At 39.8% G+C, this 24148-nt stretch overlaps 1 protein-coding gene across 1 annotated transcript in view; it reads right to left on the bottom strand.

Annotated features, from left to right (window-relative positions):
- Positions 1-5434: 5434 nt before the first annotated feature.
- arid3c (AT rich interactive domain 3C (BRIGHT-like)) overlaps positions 5435-24148 on the bottom strand; it is a 183394-nt gene continuing 164680 nt past the window's right edge. The window contains exons 8-9 of the mRNA XM_034169534.1: positions 20276-20365; positions 5435-5677 (exon numbers count right to left, since the gene is read on the bottom strand). Of these exons, the coding sequence (XP_034025425.1) occupies positions 5502-5677; positions 20276-20365 (266 nt within the window). The 3' untranslated portion in view covers positions 5435-5501. The remainder of the gene's footprint in view (positions 5678-20275; positions 20366-24148) is intronic.

The following is a 24148-nucleotide window of genomic DNA, read 5'->3' as shown; positions in this document are numbered from 1 at the left end:
ATAAAGTTTAATCAACGTTTAATCAAATTTAATCACGTTTAATCATTTAATCTAATCTAATCCAAACAAAAATCAATTTAATCTAATCTAACTCAATTTAATTTAATCACTTCAACTCCGATATTGATTTTATATATATATATATATATATATATATATATATATATATATATATATATATATATATATATATATGAATGATGTTCACACTTTGGGAGATATGTTTTCAGTATTCACATTTTGCAATTAACGGTTTGCGGACAATTCACATTTGCAGCTGTTTCACGTTTTTGGGGGTTAACAGCCCACCTAATTAACACAGATGATGACTGGAGCTCATTTCTGTAGCACATTTTCATCTGACTGTGGCCGCTCAGAAATGCTTTTCAATGATGCATCACATTTCCACACACACTAGCACACTGGGAACAAGCAACATGGGGATTAAGGACATTGTCCAAAGGACCTTAGTGATTTTGTTGTCTGAATCAAACCAAGGATTAGCAACAAAGCTTCATAAATCACATGGCACACAAAAAGACTTATTTTCTATGTGCCTGCCTGAACAGATCCAGACATGTGCTACTTTGCAAACATTTCTATATTAATGAAAGGCATCAGTGGGCTGATTCAGACCCTGCACACTGTACACTGTACACACTACAATATAAATGTTCAAGTATGTATGCATATGTCTGTAATGGTGCTATTGACAATGTATGATTTCTGGGTGACTTTATTTTGAATCAATCACACATATTTTGCTAATCAAAATGTTTCAGATCACTCATCTAGGCTTCTTGGTTGTTGAGATATACAAATAGTTGTTTTTTTTTCGTTGTTTTTTTACAGAACCATGTTTTCTGTGACCTGATAACTTCTACATATCCATCCAAGTAATTTTCAAACTAAGTTTGAAGGAAATTCTTTGAGCCATTTTTGAGTTATCTTGTCTATGTAGAGTAGGTAGCTGAGTGGATAAGGAGCCAGCCTGCCAATATGTAGACCTGGGTTTGAATAATGCTCATGCTGATGACATTTAATTTACATTTTTCTCAGTTCACCCAGCTGTAAATGGGTACCAGCCTCGGCACGAGAAGTACCCCGTGTCTGAGTGGCGTCCTGTCCAGTGGGATCTGCAGACCTTCATCCACTTGATGCTACAAAATCCGGAGATAAAAACCAGCACATCAGGGCCTATAAGGGCTCACCTGTATCTATCGAAATCTCAAATTTCAAAGCTGAATATGCAGTAGTTTATAGAGAAATATTGCAGACTCATTCACTGACAGACTGCACTTTGCATGTTTTCTCTGCTAACAAAAAACAGAAATACATACATAAATTTAAACAAGTATAAATGCATAAATAAATGAATAAATTAGCAAATGTAGAAATTCACAAATAAATGTAGAACTATATATACACTTGTGCTCAGAGGTTACATACCCTGGCAGAATTTATGATTTTTTGGCCAATTTTTGGAGAATATGAATGATAACACAAAAAATGTTTTTTTTTTCTCTCATGGTTAGTGGATGGGTGAAGCCATTTATTATCAAACAACTGTGTTTATTCTTTTTAAATTATAATCAAATCAAATCAAATCAATTTTATTTATATAGCGCCAAATCACAACAAACAGCTGCCCCAAGGCGCTTTATATTTTAAGGCAAGGCCATAAAATAATTACGGAAAAACCCCAACGGTCAAAACGACCCCCTGTGAGCAAGCACTTGGCGACAGTGGGAAGGAAAAACTCCCTTTTAACAGGAAGAAACCTCCAGCAGAACCAGGCTCAGGGAGGGGCAGTCTTCTGCTGGCACTGGTTGGGGCTGAGGGAGAGAACCAGGAAAAAGACATGCTGTGGAAGAGAGCAGAGATCAATCACTAATGATTAAATGCAGAGTGGTGCATACAGAGCAAAAAGAGAAAGAAACACTCAGTGCATCATGGGAACCCCCCAGCAGTCTAAGTCTATAGCAGCATAACTAAGGGATGGTTCAGGAAAGTTTTAAGCCTAATCTTAAAAGTAGAGAGGGTGTCTGTCATCCATGTCTTTGTCTGTAAGACAATCCTGCAGTTTAGCTAATTGGTGTGTGTCCTCTGGCTTCATGGATAGATAAAGCTGGGTATCATCTGCGTAACAATGAAAATTTAAGCAATGCTGTCTAATAATACTGCCTAAGGGAAACATGTATAAAGTGAATAAAATTGGTCCTAGCACAGAACCTTGTGGAACTCCATAATTAACCTTAGTCTGTGAAGAAGATTCCCCATTTACATGAACAAATTGTAATCTATTAGATAAATATGATTCAAACCACTGCAGCGCAGTGCCTTTAATACCTATGGCATGCTCTAATCTCTGTAATAAAATTTTATGGTCAACAGTATCAAAAGCCGCACTGAGGTCTAAGAGAACAAGCACAGAGATGAGTCCACTGTCTGAGGCCATAAGAAGATCATTTGTAACCTTCACTAATGCTTTTTCTGTACTATGATGGATTCTAAAACCTGACTGAAACTCTTCAAATAGACCATTCCTCTGCAGATGATCAGTTAGCTGTTTTACAACTACCCTTTCAAGAATTTTTGAGAGAAAAGGAAGGTTGGAGATTGGCCTATAATTAGCTAAGATAGCTGGGTCAAGTGATGGCTTTTTAAGTAATGGTTTAATTACTGCCACCTTAAAAGCCTGTGGTACATAGCCAACTAATAAAGATAGATTGATCATATTTAAGATCGAAGCATTAATTAATGGTAGGGCTTCCTTGAGCAGCCTGGTAGGAATGGGGTCTAATAGACATGTTGATGGTTTGGAGGAAGTAACTAATGAAAATAACTCGGACAGAACAATCGGAGAGAAAGAGTCTAACCAAATACCGGCATCACTGAAAGCAGCCAAAGATAACGATGTCTTTGGGATGGTTATGAGTAATTCTTTCTCTAATAGTTAGAATTTTATTAGCAAAGAAAGTCATGAAGTCATTACTAGTTAAAGTTAAAGGAATACTCGGCTCAATAGAGCTCTGTAATAATGTAATAATAATAATAATAATAATAAGCTCTGTAATAATGACAACAGAAACTAACTAAATGACCCTGATCAAAAGTTTACATCCCCTGCTGTTTGTGGCCTGATAACATGCACACAAGTTGACACAAACGGCTTTGAATGGCTACTAAAGGTAACCATCCTCACCTGTGATCTGTTTTCTTGTAATCAGTGTGTGTGTGTGTGTGTGTATAAAAGGTCAGTGAGTTTCTGGGTCCTGACAGACCCTTGCATCTTTCATCCAGTGCTGACATTTCTGGATTATGAGTCTTAGGGAAAGCAAAAGAATTATCAAAGAAAAGGTAATTGAACTGTATAAAGTAGATATAAAAAGATAGCCAAGGGACTGAGAATACCAATCAGTATTCAAACTCTAATCAGGAAGTGGAAAATGTGGGATCCTGTTGGAACCAAAGCATGGTCATGCAGACAAACAAAAATTTCAGCAACAACTGTCAGGAAAATTGTTTAGGATGCAAAGAAAAACCCACAAATAACTTCAGTTGAAATACAGGACTCTCTGAAAAAAAGTGGTGTGGCTGTTTCAAGATGTACAATAAGGAGGCACTTGAAGAAAAATGTACAGCATGGTTGAGTCAAGCCATTACTACGCAAATGTCACAAGGTATTCCACTTACAATACGCCAAACAGCAGAGAGAACAAAGTCATTTGGAGTGATGAGACCAAAAATTAACTTTTTGGCCACAACCATAAACGCTACATTTGGAGAGTAGTCAACAAGGCCTATGTTGAAAGGTACATCACTGCTACTGTGAATCACGGAGGTGGATCGCTGATGTTTTGGGGATGTGTGAGCTACAAAGCAGAGGTGGGACGAAGTCACTGTCAAGCCATTCTCAAGTCATGAATTAGCAAGTCTCAAGTCAAGTCTCAAGTCAGCTTGCAAACAATTGGTGGTCATTACGACTTGAGACTTGACTTGGGACTTAACTTGAGACTTGCCGATTCATGACTTGAGAGTGACTTGCTTGTGACTATGTCCCACCTCTGCTACAAAGGTACTATACAGGCAACTTGCTCAGAATAGATGGCAGGATGAATGCAGCATGTTATCAGAAAATACTGGAGGAAAATTTGCACTCATCAGCCCAGAAGTTGTGCATGGGATGTACTTGGACGTTCCAACATGGCACAATCAAAACAAAAGGCCAGGTCCACCTGTCATTGGCTACAGCATAATAAAGTGAAGGTTCTGGAGTGGCCATCTCAGTTTCCTGACGTCAATATCATTGAGCCACTCTGGGGAGATCTGAAATGTGCAGTTCATGCAAGACAGCCCAGGAATTTACTGGAACTGGAGGCTTTTTGCCAAGAGGAGTCAGTAGCTTTACCATTAGAGAAAATAAAAACCCTTGTCCACAACTACCAACATCGTTGATGTTAAACGAGGCAATACACGGAATTACGAACTGGGGTATGTAAACTTTTGAATAGGGTCATTTGGTTAGTTTCTGCTGTCATTATGATTTAAAAAGACTAAACACAGGTGTTTGAGAATAAATGGCTTCACACAACCACTAACCATGAGTGAAACAAAGGTTTTGTGTTATCATTTATATTCTCTGAAAAATGGCCAAAATATAAAAAATTCTGCCAAAGTAAGCAAACTTCTGAGCACAACTGTACAAATATAGGAATAAATGTGAAATTAAATAAATGTAGAGCTGCCTACATCAATAAAAGAATAAATGTAGAATTAAATAAATGTAGAACTTCAGAAATAGCCCCAAAGACATTCATTTAATCATGTTACTGTTCATGATTAAAGTGTAAATGAATTTGTACTCATTTAATTTTTGGTCATTCACAGTTATTAACTTCCTAGGTGTTAAAAAGTTGATGTTGGTTTGTTGACTGTTGGTTAGTTGGCAGATTTGTATTAAAATACAAATGTGTATTAAAATACAAATCTGGTTTAAAAATAGCTAAAGTAACATTATTCAAATATGACACTACTGCACAGATTTACTTTTACTGCACTCGTCTCCACCTAAAGCCTTGCTGTTAGCAACAACAACAATAATAATAATAGTAATAATGGTAGTAGTAATAATAGCAGTCTTTGAAAGTCCACCAAATAAAAGTCACGACGTGTTTTCAAACCTTCTTCTTCTTTGGTGTTAGCTAGAAGTTACAGTTTGTGATGTCATCATTTCAGCAAACTGTCATGGTTCCGGGGTGAAGCCACCTCATCCTCTCCTTGGTCCAGGAACCAGCTTCAGTTGTGAGCGGTTCCACAGGTGTTCACATACAACACACACAGAGACACACGGCTGCAGGACGAGCACGTCCTGGTGAAGGACAGTTACAGTTTTAGCTGCTTTTCTGTAGAATTTCACTGACCTATGAAGACATTTGGAGTTTATCCGATGGTGTTTGACCGTTTGGCGCCTTTAAGAACAGTGAGAATGGATAGAAAACTCAGGGAGAGGTGTTTTTGAGACCGTGAAGTGAGGAGGAGCAAGAGGACGAGGAGGAGGAAGGCTGAAATAGTGTGGACAAACCCGGACTGGTTCTTCCCTGAGGCTGGCGGCTGCTGTGTTTCCCGTGGCGCCCTGACATCCCTGATATGGCTGACTGGCGAGCAAACAGAACACCTGAGAAGAAGAGATGAAGTGCAGTTTTTAGCCTGACTATTCCAGTCTGTCCTGACAATGTATAAAACACCGGTGATAAAAAAGAGAAAGCAATGTGGAAGTGCAAAAACATTTACTTCCTTAAATGGCCACTTGAGGCTGGCTCCAAAAATAAGTCATCCACTATACACGTGCATAAAAAATGTCCAACTTTATAGCAGAAATAAGCATGTTTATGACAACCAGGTACCAAAAAAAAAGAAAAAGAAAAACAATTTTAGCCTCTCTAGCTAGTTTCCTCACCAATGACAACTTTATGGAGTTTAATTTTATGTTAAGTATCAATTAAAATTTTATCATAAAGTTTAGTATAAATAGGGGTGTGGTCAATCTGAGTGACAGCTACCATTCAGGCAGCCAGCTGCTACGTAGCTAATTTTTTGAAGATTTTAACACAAATACCTGGAACAACATGGCTTTCAGTGCTACTTGTTGCTACAGATTAAGAAGTCTGTGTTTCAGTATTTGTGGTGAGTTAAATTTTAGTGTCATTTGTATGTTAGCATTATAGGGTACCGCAGTCTTGTTTGAGGGTGGGCGCTAAAGTGGTAAAATATAACGCATATGATGTAATCGTAATGTATCTACTTCTGGGGGAACCAACCACAGCATTTTCAATGGGTTTTTGGGCAAATTACACGCAAACAAAGTGAAAATGCAAAGAAAAAGTGACAATGCAGTGGAAAGTGGACATGTGTTGCGGTTTGTTTGTGATCCGGAGCTCAAACATGTCAAGGCGGTTTTGCAGTCAAGAGAACGGAGCTACTGTGGTTAGCTGTGTAGGCTAACACTTATTGACACGACGTCTCCCACTCACCTCATCATCATTTCTCCACTGGGAACCAAAAAAACACTTTTCCGCTTCGGTGATTGCAGCTGAAAACAAAACAGTACACTATTTTTCAGTGTGAAATTATGTAGCCCACGGAGCGGAGGTCCCCTTAAGTGGTCAAATCCCGCGATATCACACAGGGTTCAAACGAGACTGCGGTACCCTATTAGCATAAATTAGTAGGTATCAATAGGAAATGTTAACTATACCATAGGCAGTGGTGGGCAGAGATAACCAAAAAATTAACTTTGATAACAGATAATCAGATAACTGAAAAGTTATCTTTGATAATGATAAAACAATAAACCACCCAAAAATGTATCGGAAGTTACAGATAACCAATAACCAATAAATTCCAGTATTGTCTCTGGTACATGTGCAACTACTAACAAAGTGAATTTGAGTTTTAACACCACGATTGCTTCTGGTAGTATCAAAAGCGACAACGGACCCAAACAATGAGCCCGCACTTCTGTTTTTGAACATCTTGCCTCCTGCTGGAAACTCTTGTTTACTACATGGCTTCCAGCACAGACGCGAGATGAGCCATGAAGCCCAGCTCTCTATCCAATCACAACACTCCGGTCATGCAGAGGTCTTGGAAAATAAAGCCATGTTGACTTATGGTTTGGTGTGAATACTGATAGAATAACTCCATTAATGTCAATTCTGTCATTTGTACAAAGTTAAAATATAACATATCTTTTAATCTTTTAATGCACTAATTCTGAACTTTTGTAACAAACACAGACAGATCGCAAAGGATTCTGGGTAAAATGTGCCTCTTCTGCTAAACACTGATTGGTTCAGTCATTCATTATGTAAACCTACACGTTAATGTGATGTGTGTCGTGTGTTGGTGTTTACAGATAAATGTGCTTTTGTAAAATATTCCATTTTTTAATTTGTAAAAACAGGCATTTTTACGGAGCCATGGAAGTGTCATTACAAAATGTTTTGCATGTGGAGAGAATGTGCGCACGTTTTATGATGTTGTGCGCACGTTTTATTATATTGTAAAACGTGCACTCAATATTGTCTTGACACATAAATGTTGGCTATTCGCCCTATTGACATTTCAAATCCCACAAAACCTCGGAGAGGTCACCGCGCTGTGAGATCTCAGTAACACTGAGAACTGCATTGAGACGCTCTGATCACGCTGCACTTTAACTGCTGCACACAGACAACACCATTAACATCACAACATAAAACTATTTTTATATTGTGCCTAAAACTCTTGTGAATATATTCTCTGGGTTTTTAGACGTTGTTATTGTGTTTATTTTATTTTATGTGAGAATCACAGGCTGTTTCTCTGTTATTTTCAATGGGAGCTGCTGTGAGCTACGCTCACTTCCTGATCATGTCGTTCTGGGGGAAAGTGAAGTTTGCTCTTTAACGTCTTGATTATTGTTCTTTACAACACTGTTTGTCCTCTTTGTTCGAGACTTATATATATAATATGTCTGAAATTCGGTTTGCGTTTATTAAATTCCACGCACATTACACAAAACAGACACGGATTATTTGTTATAATTGTTTAGCAAGTTTTCAGGGTATCATGCAGCAGTCTCTTATTAACGTCACGAAAAGCATAAAAAATTACATTTTTGTAGTATAATATTCATTTACAACTGTCATCGTGTTGATTCTCTATATGTTGTTTGTTTGTATGTTGTTTGACTGCAGCAACTTTCTGGCATGCAAGGGATTATGAGATACGTCAATAGGGCGAATGAACACTACTGGTCAGTAGATGGCAGTAGAGACCTTGAAAACTTGCCAAAACAAAATTCCAGATAATCCGTGTCTGCTAGATTTAATATGCGTGGAATTTAATAAACGCAGACACAATAACAACGTCTATAAACCCAGAGAATATATTCACGAGAGTTTTAGGCACTAGAGTTTAATGCTGTTGTCCGCTGAGCCTGATCAGAGTGTTTCAATTGCATTTCTCATGTCGTGAACGTACTGAGATTACCCTATCCCCCTGGGCACAGCATATATCCACACTAAAACCTTAAAACATTATCTTCGATAATTATTGGATTATTGGAACTGTACCCACCACTGACCGAAGGCTATATGCTGGTCATAAATTTGAATTAATCACATATTATTAGAGCTACCAGCCAGTCTGTAAAATATGCATTAATCAATCACCCAAACCCAGGTTATCAAGCTTGTTTTAAAACTTCAGGTAGCTTGGTAATGTTACTGGATGATATTATATATTTTAAATCATTAACTTGATGTTGTTTATTTTGTCTATTATGACATGCTATTGCCTTTCTTGGTTAGGCTGCCCTTGTAAAAGAGATCTTGATCTCAATGGGTTTTTTATCTGCTTAAATAAAAGTTTAATAATAATGAAAATAACTTGGTGGGTGTGTTGAGGCTTTCTTCCAACCTAGGTCATGCTGGCTGTTGCCCATTCTACCCCTTTACCCATTCCTGGATTACTTGGGGGCTCAGCACTGCCAAGATACACCTGAAATTCAGACCTGGTCTCGCCAACCAAACGGTCCCCCTTAAAAATTGATCCGCCCTGCCTTCACTGTGCATGCGTCATTTCTGTGCGTCAGCCGCGGTTCACTGATTATCACCTCATTTCTGCTTAAAACTGCACTCCACTCATCATCGATCACAGCAACAGATAAGCTTTTGTACAACAATCATTTCCACATAAATTCAGCATTATTTCATCATAAAAGACAAAGGAAGTGATTCAAAGTGTCAGTAGCGACTCACCGATTATTGCTTTGTTTCTGCTTAAAACTTACTTTAGAATGATTTAAGAGGTTTTACTTTGTCATCTTATGGTTAATAATCAGATTATTCCATTTGATTATTTTGAGTGTAGAGAGTCAGTCTCAGACGTAGGCACAGTGAAGGCAGGGCGGACCAATTTTTAGGGGGGAACCATTCGGTCTGCGACACCGGTCCTCAAAATACCCTGTGGGTGATGTCATGGAGGGTTTGTCCATTTTTATTTTTTTATTTATTTTTTGTATTCTCTGGAGCTGTCTGGCAACAAAGACCCTGGAGGTGTGCAGGAAATCACTCTTCTTTTGCCAGAAGAGTCCCACAGTCCAAAGCTTATAGAATGAAAACATTTCTTATGAAGGTATATCTTAAAGATTAACCAGGATCTTCAAAAGAGAGATCACCTGATAAGTAACCACAAATACAATCATCATATCTTTATTTTATGGATGCAAAAAAGAGAAATAGTAAAGTGTCAGTGACCTGCCTACCTAAAGACCAGGTTAACTTACACTTGAAATCCATGAGTCTTGTCTCAGTCCACCCAGCTGTAATGGTATATGTCAGTCACATGGCAAAACCGTGATGACATCACGATTCAAAATTCAAATAATGAATGTTTATGAGTTCAATCGCACTAAATATTTCATGAGGTGAAATATTTGTTCCATTGAATGAATGAAAAAACATTCATTATTTCTTTTATATAACGGCTAAAATAGATCCTTGTCATTTGATATTTTATTAATTTATAAACAACAGAAATGGGACTTACATTTTGATGTGCTTCAATGGTGCTTTGACATCAACAGTCCAACACGAACTTTAAATAGGAGTCCAAAATTGTTCCGTCAACTTGGAAAAACAACTCTGATGATGTCGTGCGCTGACTTCATGTACAGACTGCCGTATCTTCAGTCCACTGAAAAATCACATCAGAAATTTTTCCAGCTCTTCATTCTCGGCGTAGTGGATTAGGTTTTTTTTTTGTGTTAGAAGAATTAGCTACGTCAATTAGCTCATTCAAATTTTCATCCATGAGCAAAACAAACTCTGCCATGTTTAGGTAAACGCCACTCCCACTAGTGTTTGCATGCGCGCAGTGGTCACACTGTGCAATGCAACACAACACAAATGGGATGAATAATTCATGTCACGTGACCCACAAAGCACCAATCAAATGATAAGGATCCACTCAGCCGTTATATAAAGTACTTTGTGATACCGCCACAAACTGCTGGGGTTAGTTGGAGTTAGTGTTAGGGTTGAAACAGTAACTGAAAGTTGACCGACCATGTCACGAAAATGTCCTGATGGTATTATGAAAAAACAACAAACAAGCTAACAAAAAAACGTGAGAGTGGACTGGTGTCGCAGACCGAACGGTCCGCCCCTAAAAATCAGTCTGCCTTTTGCATCTGCGCATGTGTCATTTCGGACCACAGCAACACGTCTGAGACGGAGGCTCTTACCCAAAGCAATCAAATGGATTAATGGGATTATTAACCATCAGATGATAAAGATAAACCCTCTTAAATCATGTTAAAGTCAGTTTTAAGCAGAAATAAGGCCTTTTAAGCAGAAATGAGGTGAAATTCCATAACGCTTTGAAATGTCTGAGGGAGAAATGAAATTTCTCCCTCAGCCCCAACCAGTCCCAGCAGAAGACTGCCCCTCCCTGAGCCTGGTTCTGCTGGAGGTTTCTTCCTGTTAAAAGGGAGTTTTTCTTTCCCACTGTAGCCAAGTGCTTGCTCACAGGGGGTCGTTTTGACCGTTGGGGTTTTACATAATTATTGTATGGCCTTGCCTTACAATATAAAGCGCCTTGGGGCAACTGTTTGTTGGGATTTGGCGCTATATAAAAAAATTGATTGATTGATTGATTGACTTCCTCTGCCTTTTATGATGAAATAATGCTGAATTCATGTGGAAATGATTGTTGTACAAAAGCTTCAGATATCTGTCACTGAGATAGATGATGAGTGGAGTGCAGTTTGAAGCAGAAACAAGGTGTTAATCTGTGAACCGCGTCATCAGAGGGGACTGATTTTTAGGGGGACTGTTTAGTCGGCGACACCGGTAATGGGGACCGACCTTAGATGGACTGGAATCCATCTCACCCAAATGGGACATAGTGACCAGGATTTACTCTGCTCAAAAACATGTTTATTTAGGGTCTGCTCCTTTCTCTGCCCCTGAGCAAGGCAGCGTCTACAAATCTGGAGTTCACAGGTGCCGGTGTCGCAGACAAAATGGTCCTCCCCTAAAAACGAGTCCGCCCTGCCTCCACTAAGCACGCATCATTTGGGACCACAGCAGCTCATCTGAGACGGAGTCTCTTCACCCAAAGCGATCAAAGGGAATAATGGGATTATTAACCATCAGATAACAAATCATTAAATCATTCTTAAATCATTCTAAAGTCAGTTTTAAGCAGAAACAAGGCCATTTTAAGCAGAAACATGGCAATAATCAGTGAGTCGCTACTGATGCTTTGGAATGACGGAGGCGCAGTGAAGGCAGCACCAGCAGCTCATCATGGCTGCGGTGCTCTGATCACTTCCTCCGTCTTTTATTATGAAATAATGCTGAATTTATGTGGAAATGATTGTTGTACAAAAGCTTCAGATCTCTGTTGCTGAGACAGATGATGAATGGAGTGCAGTTTGAAGCAGAAACGAGGTGATAATCGATGAACCGCGGCCGACGCACTGAAATGACGCACGCACAGTGAAGGCAGGGCGGACTAATTTTTAGGACACCAGACTGTTGCTGCCCACTGCTGCTAGTGGTTGAATTGTGTCCAACTGTAATTAGGATGGGTTAAACACACAGGACAGATTTTGTTCTATGTATGTACAACGTAGTGGTGGGCACATTTCCGATAATCCGATAACCGATAATTATCGAAGATAATGTTTTCATTATCGGATTATCTTTTCAGATAACTTTGAAAACCATTATCGGACTAATTATCTTACGATAAATTTTTGTCCGATAATAACGTGGTAAACAAAGCTGAACTTCAGAATTAGTGCATTATTCAACATTAAAAGATATATGTTATATTTTAACTTTGTACAAATGACAGAATTGACATTAATGGAGTTATTCTATCAGTATTCATTTTATTTATACACCAAACCATAACTCAGCATTGCTTTATTTTCCAAGACCTTCGCCTGACAGAAGCGTTGTGATTGAGTAGAAAGTTGAGCTTTATGGCTCCTCTCAGTTGCTTTTGTGCTGGAAGCCATGTAGTAAACAGGAAATTCCAGCAGGGGGCAAGATGTTCAAAGACAGAAGTGCTGGCTCGTTGTTTGGGTCTGTTGTCACTTTTGATGCTTTCAGAAGCGATCGTGATGTTAAAACTCAAAATCAGTTTGTTAGTAGTTGCAAGTGTACCAGAGACAATACTGGAATTTATCGGTTATCTGTAACTTCCGATACATTTTTGGGTGGTTTATCGTATGGTAGAGTTTTAACTTGCACTTGTAGATGTAGCGACGAACTGTGTTAACTGACAATGGTTTTCTGAAGTATTCCTGAGCCCACGCGGTAAGATCCTTTAGACAATGATGCCGGTTTCTAATGCAGTGCCGCCTGAGGGACTGAAGGTCACGGGCATTCATTTGTTGTTTTTCAGCCTTGCCACTTACGTGTAGAAAGTTCTCCAGATTCTCTGAATCTTCTGGTTATATTATGGACTGTAGATAATGGAATCCCTAAATTCCTTGAGAAACATTGTTCTTAAACTGTTGGACTATTTTTTCATGCAGTTGTTCACAAAGTGATCCTCGATCCAAGGTGATGCTCGCCCCATCTTTGCTTGTGAACGGCTGAGCCTTTTGGGGATGCTCCTTTTATACCCAATCATGAGTGTCCTCAGTTCCCAAATGCTTATTGAGTGCTGTTAGAAGGAAAGGTGATGTAACACAGTGGTAAACATACCACTGTCCCAGCTTTTTTGAAACGTGTTGCAGGCATCTATTTCAAAATGAGCAAATATTTGCACAAAAACAATAAAGTTTGTCAGTTTGAACATTAAATATCTTGTCTTTGTGGTGTATTCAATTGAATATAGGTTGAAGAGGATTCACATATCATTGTATTCTGTTTTTATTTACATTTTACGCAACGTCCCAACTTCATTGGAATTGGGGTTGTACAATGACAATAAAAAGCCCTTCTTCTTCTTCTACCCGGTAGAATCTTTGTGAGGTGGAAACACTGTTTGCTGCTCATTTTGTTGTTACAGTCTTTCCAGCGTGTGAGATCCTTCATCATCATCATCATCATCTTCCTCCTTTCTCAAAAGACCACTTCAGGGTTTTTGAATGAACTGGAAAAAAAGCGTTTCTGGAAGCTAAAGTTTGTTTTTTTAAATTGTCTTCTTGTAAACTGAGGTTCAGATTGATTTCATATAAACGTCGACATTTCTGATGAATGGTTCTAATGTGGAGTCTTTAGTTCTGCTCAGATTCTTTTTTTTTTTTGTCTCTTTGGCAGACTGCTCATTATTGAATCAACCTATCGTGTGTAAGCTCAGAACTTGAATGTTTTTAAATGCCCCTTTTCATGTTTTCATTATTTATTTTTACAAAATTAATTTTCTACCACTTATCTGGGTTGTGGTGGCAGCACACCAAGGAGCTCATTCCACACTTCCCTATCTTTGGCCCATGCACAGGAAAATTTGCTGAGGAAAATTTACTCTGCTGGGATAGCATTTGATCCCAATCTAAAGAGAGCAAATTACACTCTGTCATAGAGTGAAATCAGCTCGACAGTTGTCGCAGACTGAACGGTCCCCCCCAAACATTGGTCCACCCTGCCTCAACCGTGCATGTGTCATTCTGGAGCTCAGCAGCTCGTCTGACATAGTCTCTCAACCCAAAGTGATCAAATGGATTAATGGGATTTTTAACCAACAGATGACAAGATAAAACCTCTTAAATCATTTAAAAGTCAGTTTTAAGCAGAAACGAGGCCATTTTAAACAGAAACGAGGCTTGAATCTTGAATGAGCTTGAAGCGCTTTGAAATGACTGATGTGCATTGAATGCATCAGCTAGCAGCTCATGTAGCCGCAACACTCTGATCCATCAGATGACAAAGTAAAACCTCTTAAATCATTCTAAAGGCAGTTTTAAGCAGAAATGAGGTGATAATTGGTGAGTCACTACTGCCACAGTGACTGCACCAGCAGCAGCTCATCTGGCTGTCGTGCTCTGATCACATCCTCCGTCTAATATTATCGAATAATGCTGAATTTATGTGGACATGATTGTTGTACAAAAATTTCAGATATCTGTCGCTGTTAACAGTTGTTTTCACACTGTGTTGAGCTGATTTAGCTCTATGATAGAGTATATTTCACTCTATTTGGACTGGGATCAAATGCTATCTCAGCAGAGTAAATTTTACTCAGCAAAATTTCCTGTGTGTGACTGCAATATGACTCCAGATCTACTCTGCAAATGTTTCACCAACAACACAGATTCACATTCAGCTACATTCAAACACAAACATACAACCCCAATTCCAATGAAGTTGGGACATTGTGTGAAATGTAAATAAAAACAGAATACAATGATTTGGAAATCCTCTTCAACCTATATTCAACTGAATACACCACAAAGACAAGATACTGTATTTAATGTTCACACTGATAAACCTTATTGTTTTTGTGCAAATATTTGCTCAGTTTGAAAGGGATGCCTGCAACACGTTTCAAAAAAGCTGGGACAGTGGTATGTTTACCACTGTGTTACATCACCTTTCCTTCTAACAACACTCAATAAGCATTTGGGAACTGAGGACACTAATTGTGAGTGTCATGATTGGGTATAAAAGGAGCATCCCCAAAAGGCTCACCCGTTCACAAGCAAAGATGGGGCAAGGATCACCACCTTGTGAACAACTGCGTGAAATAACAGCTTATGAACAATGTTTCTTTATGTTCAATTGTAAGGAATTTAGGGATTCCATCATCTACAGTCCATAATATAATCAGAAGATTCAGAGAATCTGGAGAACTTTCTACACATAAGCGGCAAGGCTGAAAACCAACATTGAATGCTCGTGACCTTCGATCCCTCAGGCGGCACTGCATTAAAAACCAACATCATTGTTTAAAGGATCTTACTGCATGGGATCAGGAACACTTCAGAAAACTATTGTCAGTTAACACAGTTCATCGCTACATCTACAAGTGCAAGTTAAAACTCTACCATTCAAAGTGAAAGTCATACATCAACAACATCAGAAACGCCGCCACCTTCTCTGGACCCGAGCACATTTGAAATGGACAGACGCAAAGTGGAAAAGTGTGCTGTAGTCTGATGAGTCCACATTTCAAATTGTTTTTGGAACTCATGGATGTCGTGTCCTCTGGACAAAAGGGGAAAAAGACCATCCGGATTGTTACCAGTGCAAAGTTCAAAAACCAGCATCTGTGATGGTATGGGGGTGTTAGTGCCCATGGCATGGACAACTTACACATCTGTGATGGCACCATCAATGGTGAAAGGTACATCCAGGTTTTGGAGCAACACATGCTGCCATCCAAGCAACATCTTTTTCAGGGACGTCCCTGCTTATTTCAGCAAGACAATGCCAAGCCACATTCTGCACGTGTTACAACAGTGTGGCTTCATAGTGAAAGGTGCAGCTATCTTTGGGCAGTTTTGCACATTCCTCTTTGCAGAACGTCTCAAGCTCCATCAGGTTGGATGGGGAGCATCGGTGCACAGACATTTTCAGATCTTTCCAGATGCGCAATCGGTTTCAGGTCTGGGCTCTGGCTGGGCCACTCAAGGACATTCACAGAGTTGTCCTGAAGCCACTGCTTTGATATCTTGGCTGTGCTTAGGGTCATTGTCCTGCTGAAACATGAACCGTCGACCCAGTCTGAGGTCAAGAGCGCTCTGGAGCAGGGTTCCATCCAGGATGTCTAATTATTGTTTCTCAAATGCTAACAGATTGAAGCATTCATCTTTCCCTCAATCCTGGCTAGTCTTGCAGTTCCTGCCACTGAAAAACATACCCACAGCATGACGCTGCCACCACCATGCTTCACTGTAGTGATGGTGCCTGGTTTCCACCAAACATGATGCCTGGCATTCACGCCAAAGAGTTCAATCTTTGTCTCATCAGACCAGAGAATTTTGTGTCTCATGGTCTGAGAGTCCTTCAGGTGCCTTTAGGCAAACTCCAGGTAGGGTGCCATGTGCCTTTTATTAAGGAGTGGCTTCTGTCTGGCCACTCTGCCATACAGGCCTGATTGGTGGACTGCTCCAGAGATGGTTGTCCCTCTGAAAGGTTCTTGGTCACCTCCCTGATTAAGGCCCTTCTCCCCGATAGCTACCTCAAGCTCTCTCTCTCACTTCCATTTATTTCCTGCCTCACTCAACCACCACTCATCTCACCGGTTGAGTGGGAAGAGCGGAAAAAATATCATCAGTCTTGAAACCAAGACTGTCCAATTTTTGTCATGGTTGTTCTCACTGCATGCATGACTTTATGGCAGTGAATGATAGATGAGGTCCCTAACGTCCTCTCTCACCATCTTCTTCTCCATCAATCATCAAAGCAGCACACGCTCATCCATTTGGGAGGTGTGGCCTTGAAGGGAGGGGTTTTATTTTCTCATTTGTAACCATTCAAATTCTGGCTTGGTAGTTTGTATAATATTAGGTATCCAATAAATGCAGGATGTTTTGAAAGTCAATGAGTAATCATGTTAAATAATCATGATTTCACTTTTGGCCAAGATAATCACGAGTATGATTTTTGGCACAATTGAGTAGCTCCACCAGGAATTTAATCAAACTTACACAGTGCGTGTGTACACCTGTAAGCACTCTCTTTCCATAAGGATTTTCACCTGAATCAAAGGTTGTTTTTAGTCACCTGGTCAATTTTCAAAATTTATAGGGTTTGATTTACTCATTGTCTTCTTAAATGTAAATGGACTGTATTGAAATAGCACTTTTATGGTCACAGCACTTTTACAGTGATGCCTCACATTCTTCCATTCACACACACAAACACACACACACACTCGCACACTAATATCAGGGTGCTGCCATGCAAGGCGCTCACTACACACCAAGAGCAACATGGGGATTAAGGGCCTTGCTCAAGGGCCCCAATTTTCCTGTCTGGCAGGGATGTGAACTGAGGATCCTCTGTTTACAAGTGCACCACTTCAATCACTTGACCATCACCCCACCCACACCCCCTACCCTACCCTGGGCAATAAGAACCAGATTAAAGGATTATTAACCAAGTGCAAGGGCTGTACAGGAAAACCTCAGACTGAGGTGTAAATACGTTCAAAAAACACCAAGGTCTGATATTCCCATACAGACCGAGCAAGTGGTTTTGGGCTCGTAGTCAGACCTGTTCGCTTCACCTCCATGAAGAACTTGCTAACAGATGGTCCGGTCATTTGCTGGTAAGCTTTCAATCTGTGTGTTTTTCCGATGCTGTTTAGATATTTATGGAGTATGTTCATGTCCAACTTGATTTTTCTGGTCGTGTTTTTAGCTTTCTGGTTTGTAACGAATGGGATACATGTTTCGGACTGATTGTCATGGTAACCGGTTAGCTATGTGAAAATATTGGACCGGAAATCAGCCAATCACAGCGTGCGTAGCGTCACAGCCATATAATAATGTGAATTATTTCTTCAAGTGATGAACTTGGTTGTTCATTAACTCCTCACCAAAATCATTGCATTAACACGTTATTAACCAAAACCATTACACTGACAAACTTTTCTCTATTTGTCAAATTTCTGCCATTTCTGGTCATTTCAAATTGAAAGAACACTTAAATGCCAAGATTACAAAGAAGGTCTAGGACAACATCTAGCTTTACATTAGGAGGAGTTGCTTTGAGTCTGAATACCAAAGGTCATCACTGACTTGAAGGCAAATGTCTTTCCACAGGACTTGAAAAGAAAAAGCAACTCATTTCCAAATCACAGTTGAAATGTTTTACCATCTGGGGTTCTTCAGCCATTCTTGAGAACAAAATCCGTCTAACTCCTGATGCTCTGTAATATGTGGTGCATTTGTGCCTTCGGTGTCTTGTCCAGGTTATCCGGAGGATGTCGTTGATGCTTTCTGTTCTAAGGACAGCGTTATGCTCATTCCAGTGGAGTGGTGTCATCACTTGTCTCCTGCTCAACTCTTCTGACTTCTCATCATTGGACATTAAAGTAGGAAGCAAAGCTTAGTCAAGACCATTGTCCATCTCTATCCTGGAGCTATGGATGGGTTTGGGAATACCTTCTTCCTACTAGGGATTCTAAGGTATTCTCCTACAACCACTGTAGGTGACCATGCATTATTGAGCAGCCACAATGCTTTCGCGCACCCATATGATACAGTTACTTCCCATGTTTGATAACTTCATGTGCACATAATAAGCAATCAGGCTCTTACCAAATTACCAAGAGAACTGACATAGAAAATAGCACTGCATGAAGTTACTATTGGGTGTTTATGTGAATAACAGCAAAGATGGAAACACATTTATTTAGCATGTCCAAGTCTCACAATCATACAGTAAAACAGGAAACACCAACACTTGGACTTTTGCTCTCTTGCATAGGAATCAGCATTGCCAGACAACCCCTGAGATCAAGGAACATCTGGAAAGAGTTTAAGGCTGAGTGCCCAGAGACATGAATGCCACTGCTGAGATAAGTGAATGACTCTATAAGTTCAGATTTTTCACCTTAGACAGATACACTATTCATGATTAAGTCCACAAACTCACGGAAAGTCTGAGTTTTAGGCTTGATCCAGGTCCATTAGAAAACTAGACACGCCTCACTCAACTTCTCTACTGCTCATTCACAATGTAATGGCCAGTAAACCTTTCCTCTGTGACAAAAGCACCTAACCAACACCCTACCCATGCAAGAACTGACCAGAGTAGGAGAAAGAACACATCCCTGTTGTACATCAAGGTCCACTGGGAAGAAGTCCACATGGCACTCACAGTACCTGTGTATAGGCCAACAATTTGTTGGAAAATTTTCATGACTACAATCAGTCATGCTTACCAAGAGGCTTTGGGAAGCATCTTGGTATCTGGTAAAGTGGCTTTTGGAGTTACTGTCTGGTATTATTACCAGATGCAGGTCATTGGCTGGCCAAAGCGTTCAGAGCTCATCTCTGTTGGGCTAGATGGAGAGCCTGAGAAAATTTTCTTCTCTCAGGGCTTTTTTATGACCTTTGATGATATCACAGCCTCTGACCTGGGGGGGTTCACTGGTTTGGCAGGCAACCCAGCCTCATGTCCAATCAGGAAGCCGGAGCACCCGGAGGGAACCCACGCGAACACGGGGAGAACATGGAAACTTCACACAGAATGATCCAGGTGGGAAGCAGTACCATGACCTTCTTGCTGTGTGGCAACAGTGCTAACCACTAATCCACCGTGCCGCCCCATCATGTGAACAATATTGTTTAATTTGAAGATGAACTCAGCCGGTGTGTGTGTGTGTGTGGCGAAAACCGCCTAAAGATAATGATGGGACTTGTAAAGCTTTTGTCTTTTCACTGTGAAGAGCACTGAAGGAGTGGATACACCTGTACAACGAAAACGATTCCTGAACAGACCAAAAAACTGAACATGTCCACAGGAAGCGTTATAACTGTCTCTCTCTCTCTCTCTCTCTCTCTCTCTCTCTCTCTCACACACACACACACACACACACACACACACAAACGAACACAATAAGCCACACTGACCTCAAATCCACAGGCTCAATTTTTAGATATTTAAGTTTTTTAACTCTATTGGACTGCCACTTCATTACGATGGATTTTATAGCAAAGACATCAAATTGCATGGAGGACTAAGCACCAGGGTGCTGCTATAACTTATTGAATTTCCTGCCTGCAATTACATCAGCAAACGGCCCCTCTATTTACCTGTGTAGACAACTCCATTTATTTCTATTGACATGTTGATGCTGCTAATGCCGCTGGTAGACAGGTTCAATGAGGTCTCTTGTCTATCATCTGTCAAAAGAGGAGGCAGAGAGCGAGAGAGAGGAAAACTCAATATGAGCATTTAGAAAGGGAACAGAAGAGTGCTGCTGATAATTCAGACGCTGACACGCAGCGCTTCAACAACCTGTCAAAAGACATTTGTACAGCTGCAAACTCCTTCCAGCCGCTTAACAAATGTGTTTGTGAAATCACACGATGCAGTCAGAAAGCACACGCGTGTGCAATGTTTCCAAGTGAACACTGTTATTGTGACTAATGTGAGCAAGTCGTGTCACACACGAGCAGGCTGCGTCCATCTTCTTCCTTTGGCCAGCATGGTGATGCATGCTAGTGATGAGCCGGCGGTCGGGTTATCAGACCGGAGATTAAAATAAATTACAGCGAAATCATGTCTAATTCTACTTTTAGAAAGAGAAATGGAAAAACACGAACAAAATGATTATTTGAAATTCATTTTAAAATCAAAATGTCTTTTAGCCCAACTTTATAGCAGGTGACAATGTGTTGTCAAAGCTTTTAGTTAAAGGTGTAGTCCCTTTTGCTTCACCATTTAAAGATATAAGGCCACTAAGCTTTTTAAAAGTGAAGGCATAAAAAGAATTTTCATTAGCACCACTATCATTTTATTTATTAGCCTTTTATCAGGAGAGCTGGCTCTGTCCTGGGGGTTGAGCTGGAGTCTGTGGTGGAGGTGTCAGAGAGGAGGATGCTGAGGAAGCTGCTCAGCATCCTGGACAACATCTCCCGCCCCCTGCATGCTACACTGACGCCCTGTCTGAGCATCTTCAGCCATAGACTGAGACCACCGAGTTGCACCACAGAACACCTGTGGCAATCAGACTGTATAACTCCTCCCTCTTCTGCAGAATGAATACAGTAGTGTTCAGAATAATAGTAGTGCTAAGTGACTAGAAAGATTAATCCAGGTTTTGAGTATATTTCTTATTGTTACATGGCAAACAAGGTACCAGTAGATTCAGTAGATTCTCACAAATCCAACAAGACCAAGCATTCATGATATGCACACTCTTAAGGCTATGAAATTGGGTTAATAGTAAAAAAAAAAAAAGTAGAAAAGGGGGTGTTCACAATAATAGTAGCATCTGCTGTTGATGCTACAAACTCAAAACTATTATCTTCAAACTGCTTTTTCAGCAATCCTGTGAATCACTAAACTAATATTTAGTTGTATAACCACAGTTTTTCATGATTTCTTCACATCATTAATTTTGTTGGTTTGGAACCAAGATTTTGCTCGTTTACTAGTGTGCTTGGGGTCGTTGTCTTGTTGAAACACCCATTTCAAGGGCATGTCCTCTTCAGCATAAGGCAACATGACCTCTTCAAGTATTTTGACATATCCAAACTGATCCATGATACCTGGTATGCGATATATATAGGCCCAACACCATAGTAGGAGAAACATGCCCATATCATGATGCTTGCACCACCATGCTTCACTGTCTTCACTGTGAACTGTGGCTTGAATTCAGAGTTTGGGGGTCGTCTCACAAACTGTCTGTGGCCTCTGGACCCAAAAAGAGCAATTTTACTCTCATCAGTCCATTTCCTCCATTTCTCTTTAGGCCAGGTGATGGGTTCTTTGGCAAACTGTAACCTCTTCTGCACGTCTTTTATTTAACAGAGGGACTTTGCGGGGGATTCTTGCAAATAAATTAGCTTCACACAGGCATCTTCTAACTGTCACAGCACTTACAGGTAACTCCAGACTGTCTTTGATCATCCTGGAGCTGATCAATGGGTGAGCCTTTGCCATTCTGGTTATTCTTCTTTCCATTTTGATGGTTGTTTTCTGTTTTCTTCCACGCATCTCTGTTTTTTTTGTCCATTTTAAAGCATTGGAGATCATTGTAGATGAACAGCCTATAATTTTTTGCACCTGCGTATAAGTTTTCCCCTCTCCAATCAACTTTTTAATCAAACTACGCTGTTCTTCTGAACAATGTCTTGAACGTCCCATTTTCCTCAGGCTTTCAAAGAGAAAAGCATGTTCAACAGGTGCTGGCTTCATCCTTATATAGGGGACACCTGATTCACACCTGTTTGTTCCACAAAACTGACGAACTCACTGACTGAATGCCACACTACTATTATTGTGAACACCCCCTTTTATACTTTTTTTTACTAATAGCCCAATTTCATAGCCTTAAGAGTGTGCATATCATGAATGCTTGGTCTTGTCGGATTTGTGAGAATCTACTGAATATTCTGGTACCTTCTTTCCTATGTAACAATAAGAAATATACTCAAAACCTGGATTAATCTTTTTAGTCACATAGCACTACTATTATTCTGAACACTACTGTACATAATGAACAGAGTTATTCAGTTATGTGCAATATTGCCAAACATCTTGTGCAAATGTCTTCTAGTCATTTTGCACAAATTTGTAGTACTTATTGTTAAAAAAGAAAAAACATTGTTCACTATTTACTGTTTCTGTACTCTGGCAAAATAATTTCCTTCAGGATAAATAAAGTTGATTTCATCTTAAATGGGAGATTCATAATATGGGATTAACAATACAATCAAAATTTGCGTTGTCTATAAAAAATTTATAAAACATTCCCCTGAAGGGTAAGTTTTCAAAAGAACGGACGAGCTTGAACTACTGACAGCAGCGACGGTTGAGATCAATCAATCAATCAATTTTTTTATATAGCGCCAAATCACAACAAACAGTTGCCCCAAGGCGCTTTATATTGTAAGGCAAGGCCATACAATAATTATGTAAAACCCCAACGGTCAAAACGACCCCCCGTGAGCAAGCACTTGGCTACAGTGGGAAGGAAAAACTCCCTTTTAACAGGAAGAAACCTCCAGCAGAACCAGGCTCAGGGAGGGGCAGTCTTCTGCTGGGACTGGTTGGGGCTGAGGGAGAAATACAGTTGAGATCAATACTGAGATCAATACAGTTGATGACAGCGACGTCATAGCGTCATGTGGGGTCCAAACGCTCCAAAACCGCTGCATTTCTGTGTACATCTAACCTGTTTCTCATACATTATGTAAAGATTAGCAAGAAATAAACACTTCTAAAACTAAAAACGCTGTTTTTGTAACCAGATAACACTGGTGAAGTAATTTAGAAGACATCTCACTAACGTCAGCGTGCATGCAATGTGCACGCAACATGCACGCACATCACTCATGGTCAAAGGTTAACTTCTCTTCTTTTGAAAAGCTCATGCATGCGCACACAAGAAAAGAAAATATTACTTATGGAATTGACCCCAGATAAATATGTTCTCTTCATTAAAATGAGGTGTAATTTTACGAGCTGTTTTAAAAATACACCGACAATGTAATGCTGGAATTTCAGTAGAAAATACATTTTTGTCAGTTTAATAAAATTTAGGTTGCCCTATAGGTTTAACTCATGAAGGGGATTTAATCTAGTATAATTTTGTTCCTTAATAGTCAAATAAAGGATTCACAGTCTCATATCTCCAATATGATCAAAATTTGCTTTCTCTGAAAACAATTTAGCATTTTGACACACCTGGATTATAAAATACAGAGACACACTGGGAAACTCGGTGACCCAACATGACATTTAAGAGTTAAATGACACTGCTGCACTACATGAACTGGCACTGGCATCAAGGATGGAAAGAACTGTGGTTGAAGGAGCCAAAAAACAGAAAAGAGATAAAATGGAAACTCAGGATATAATCCAGACATATGACACACAAAATGTTTGATGGATATCTGATGGACAGGTAAGAGAACACTCAGAGGTCGGGTGTGTCAGTTGTCATGACTTATGTT

Source organism: Thalassophryne amazonica, chromosome 5 (genome assembly GCF_902500255.1).
Source record: "Thalassophryne amazonica chromosome 5, fThaAma1.1, whole genome shotgun sequence".
Taxonomy (NCBI): Eukaryota; Metazoa; Chordata; class Actinopteri; order Batrachoidiformes; family Batrachoididae; genus Thalassophryne; species Thalassophryne amazonica.
The sequence above is the reverse complement of the archived record's forward strand: the minus strand, read 5'-3'. Positions and strand labels throughout refer to the sequence as shown.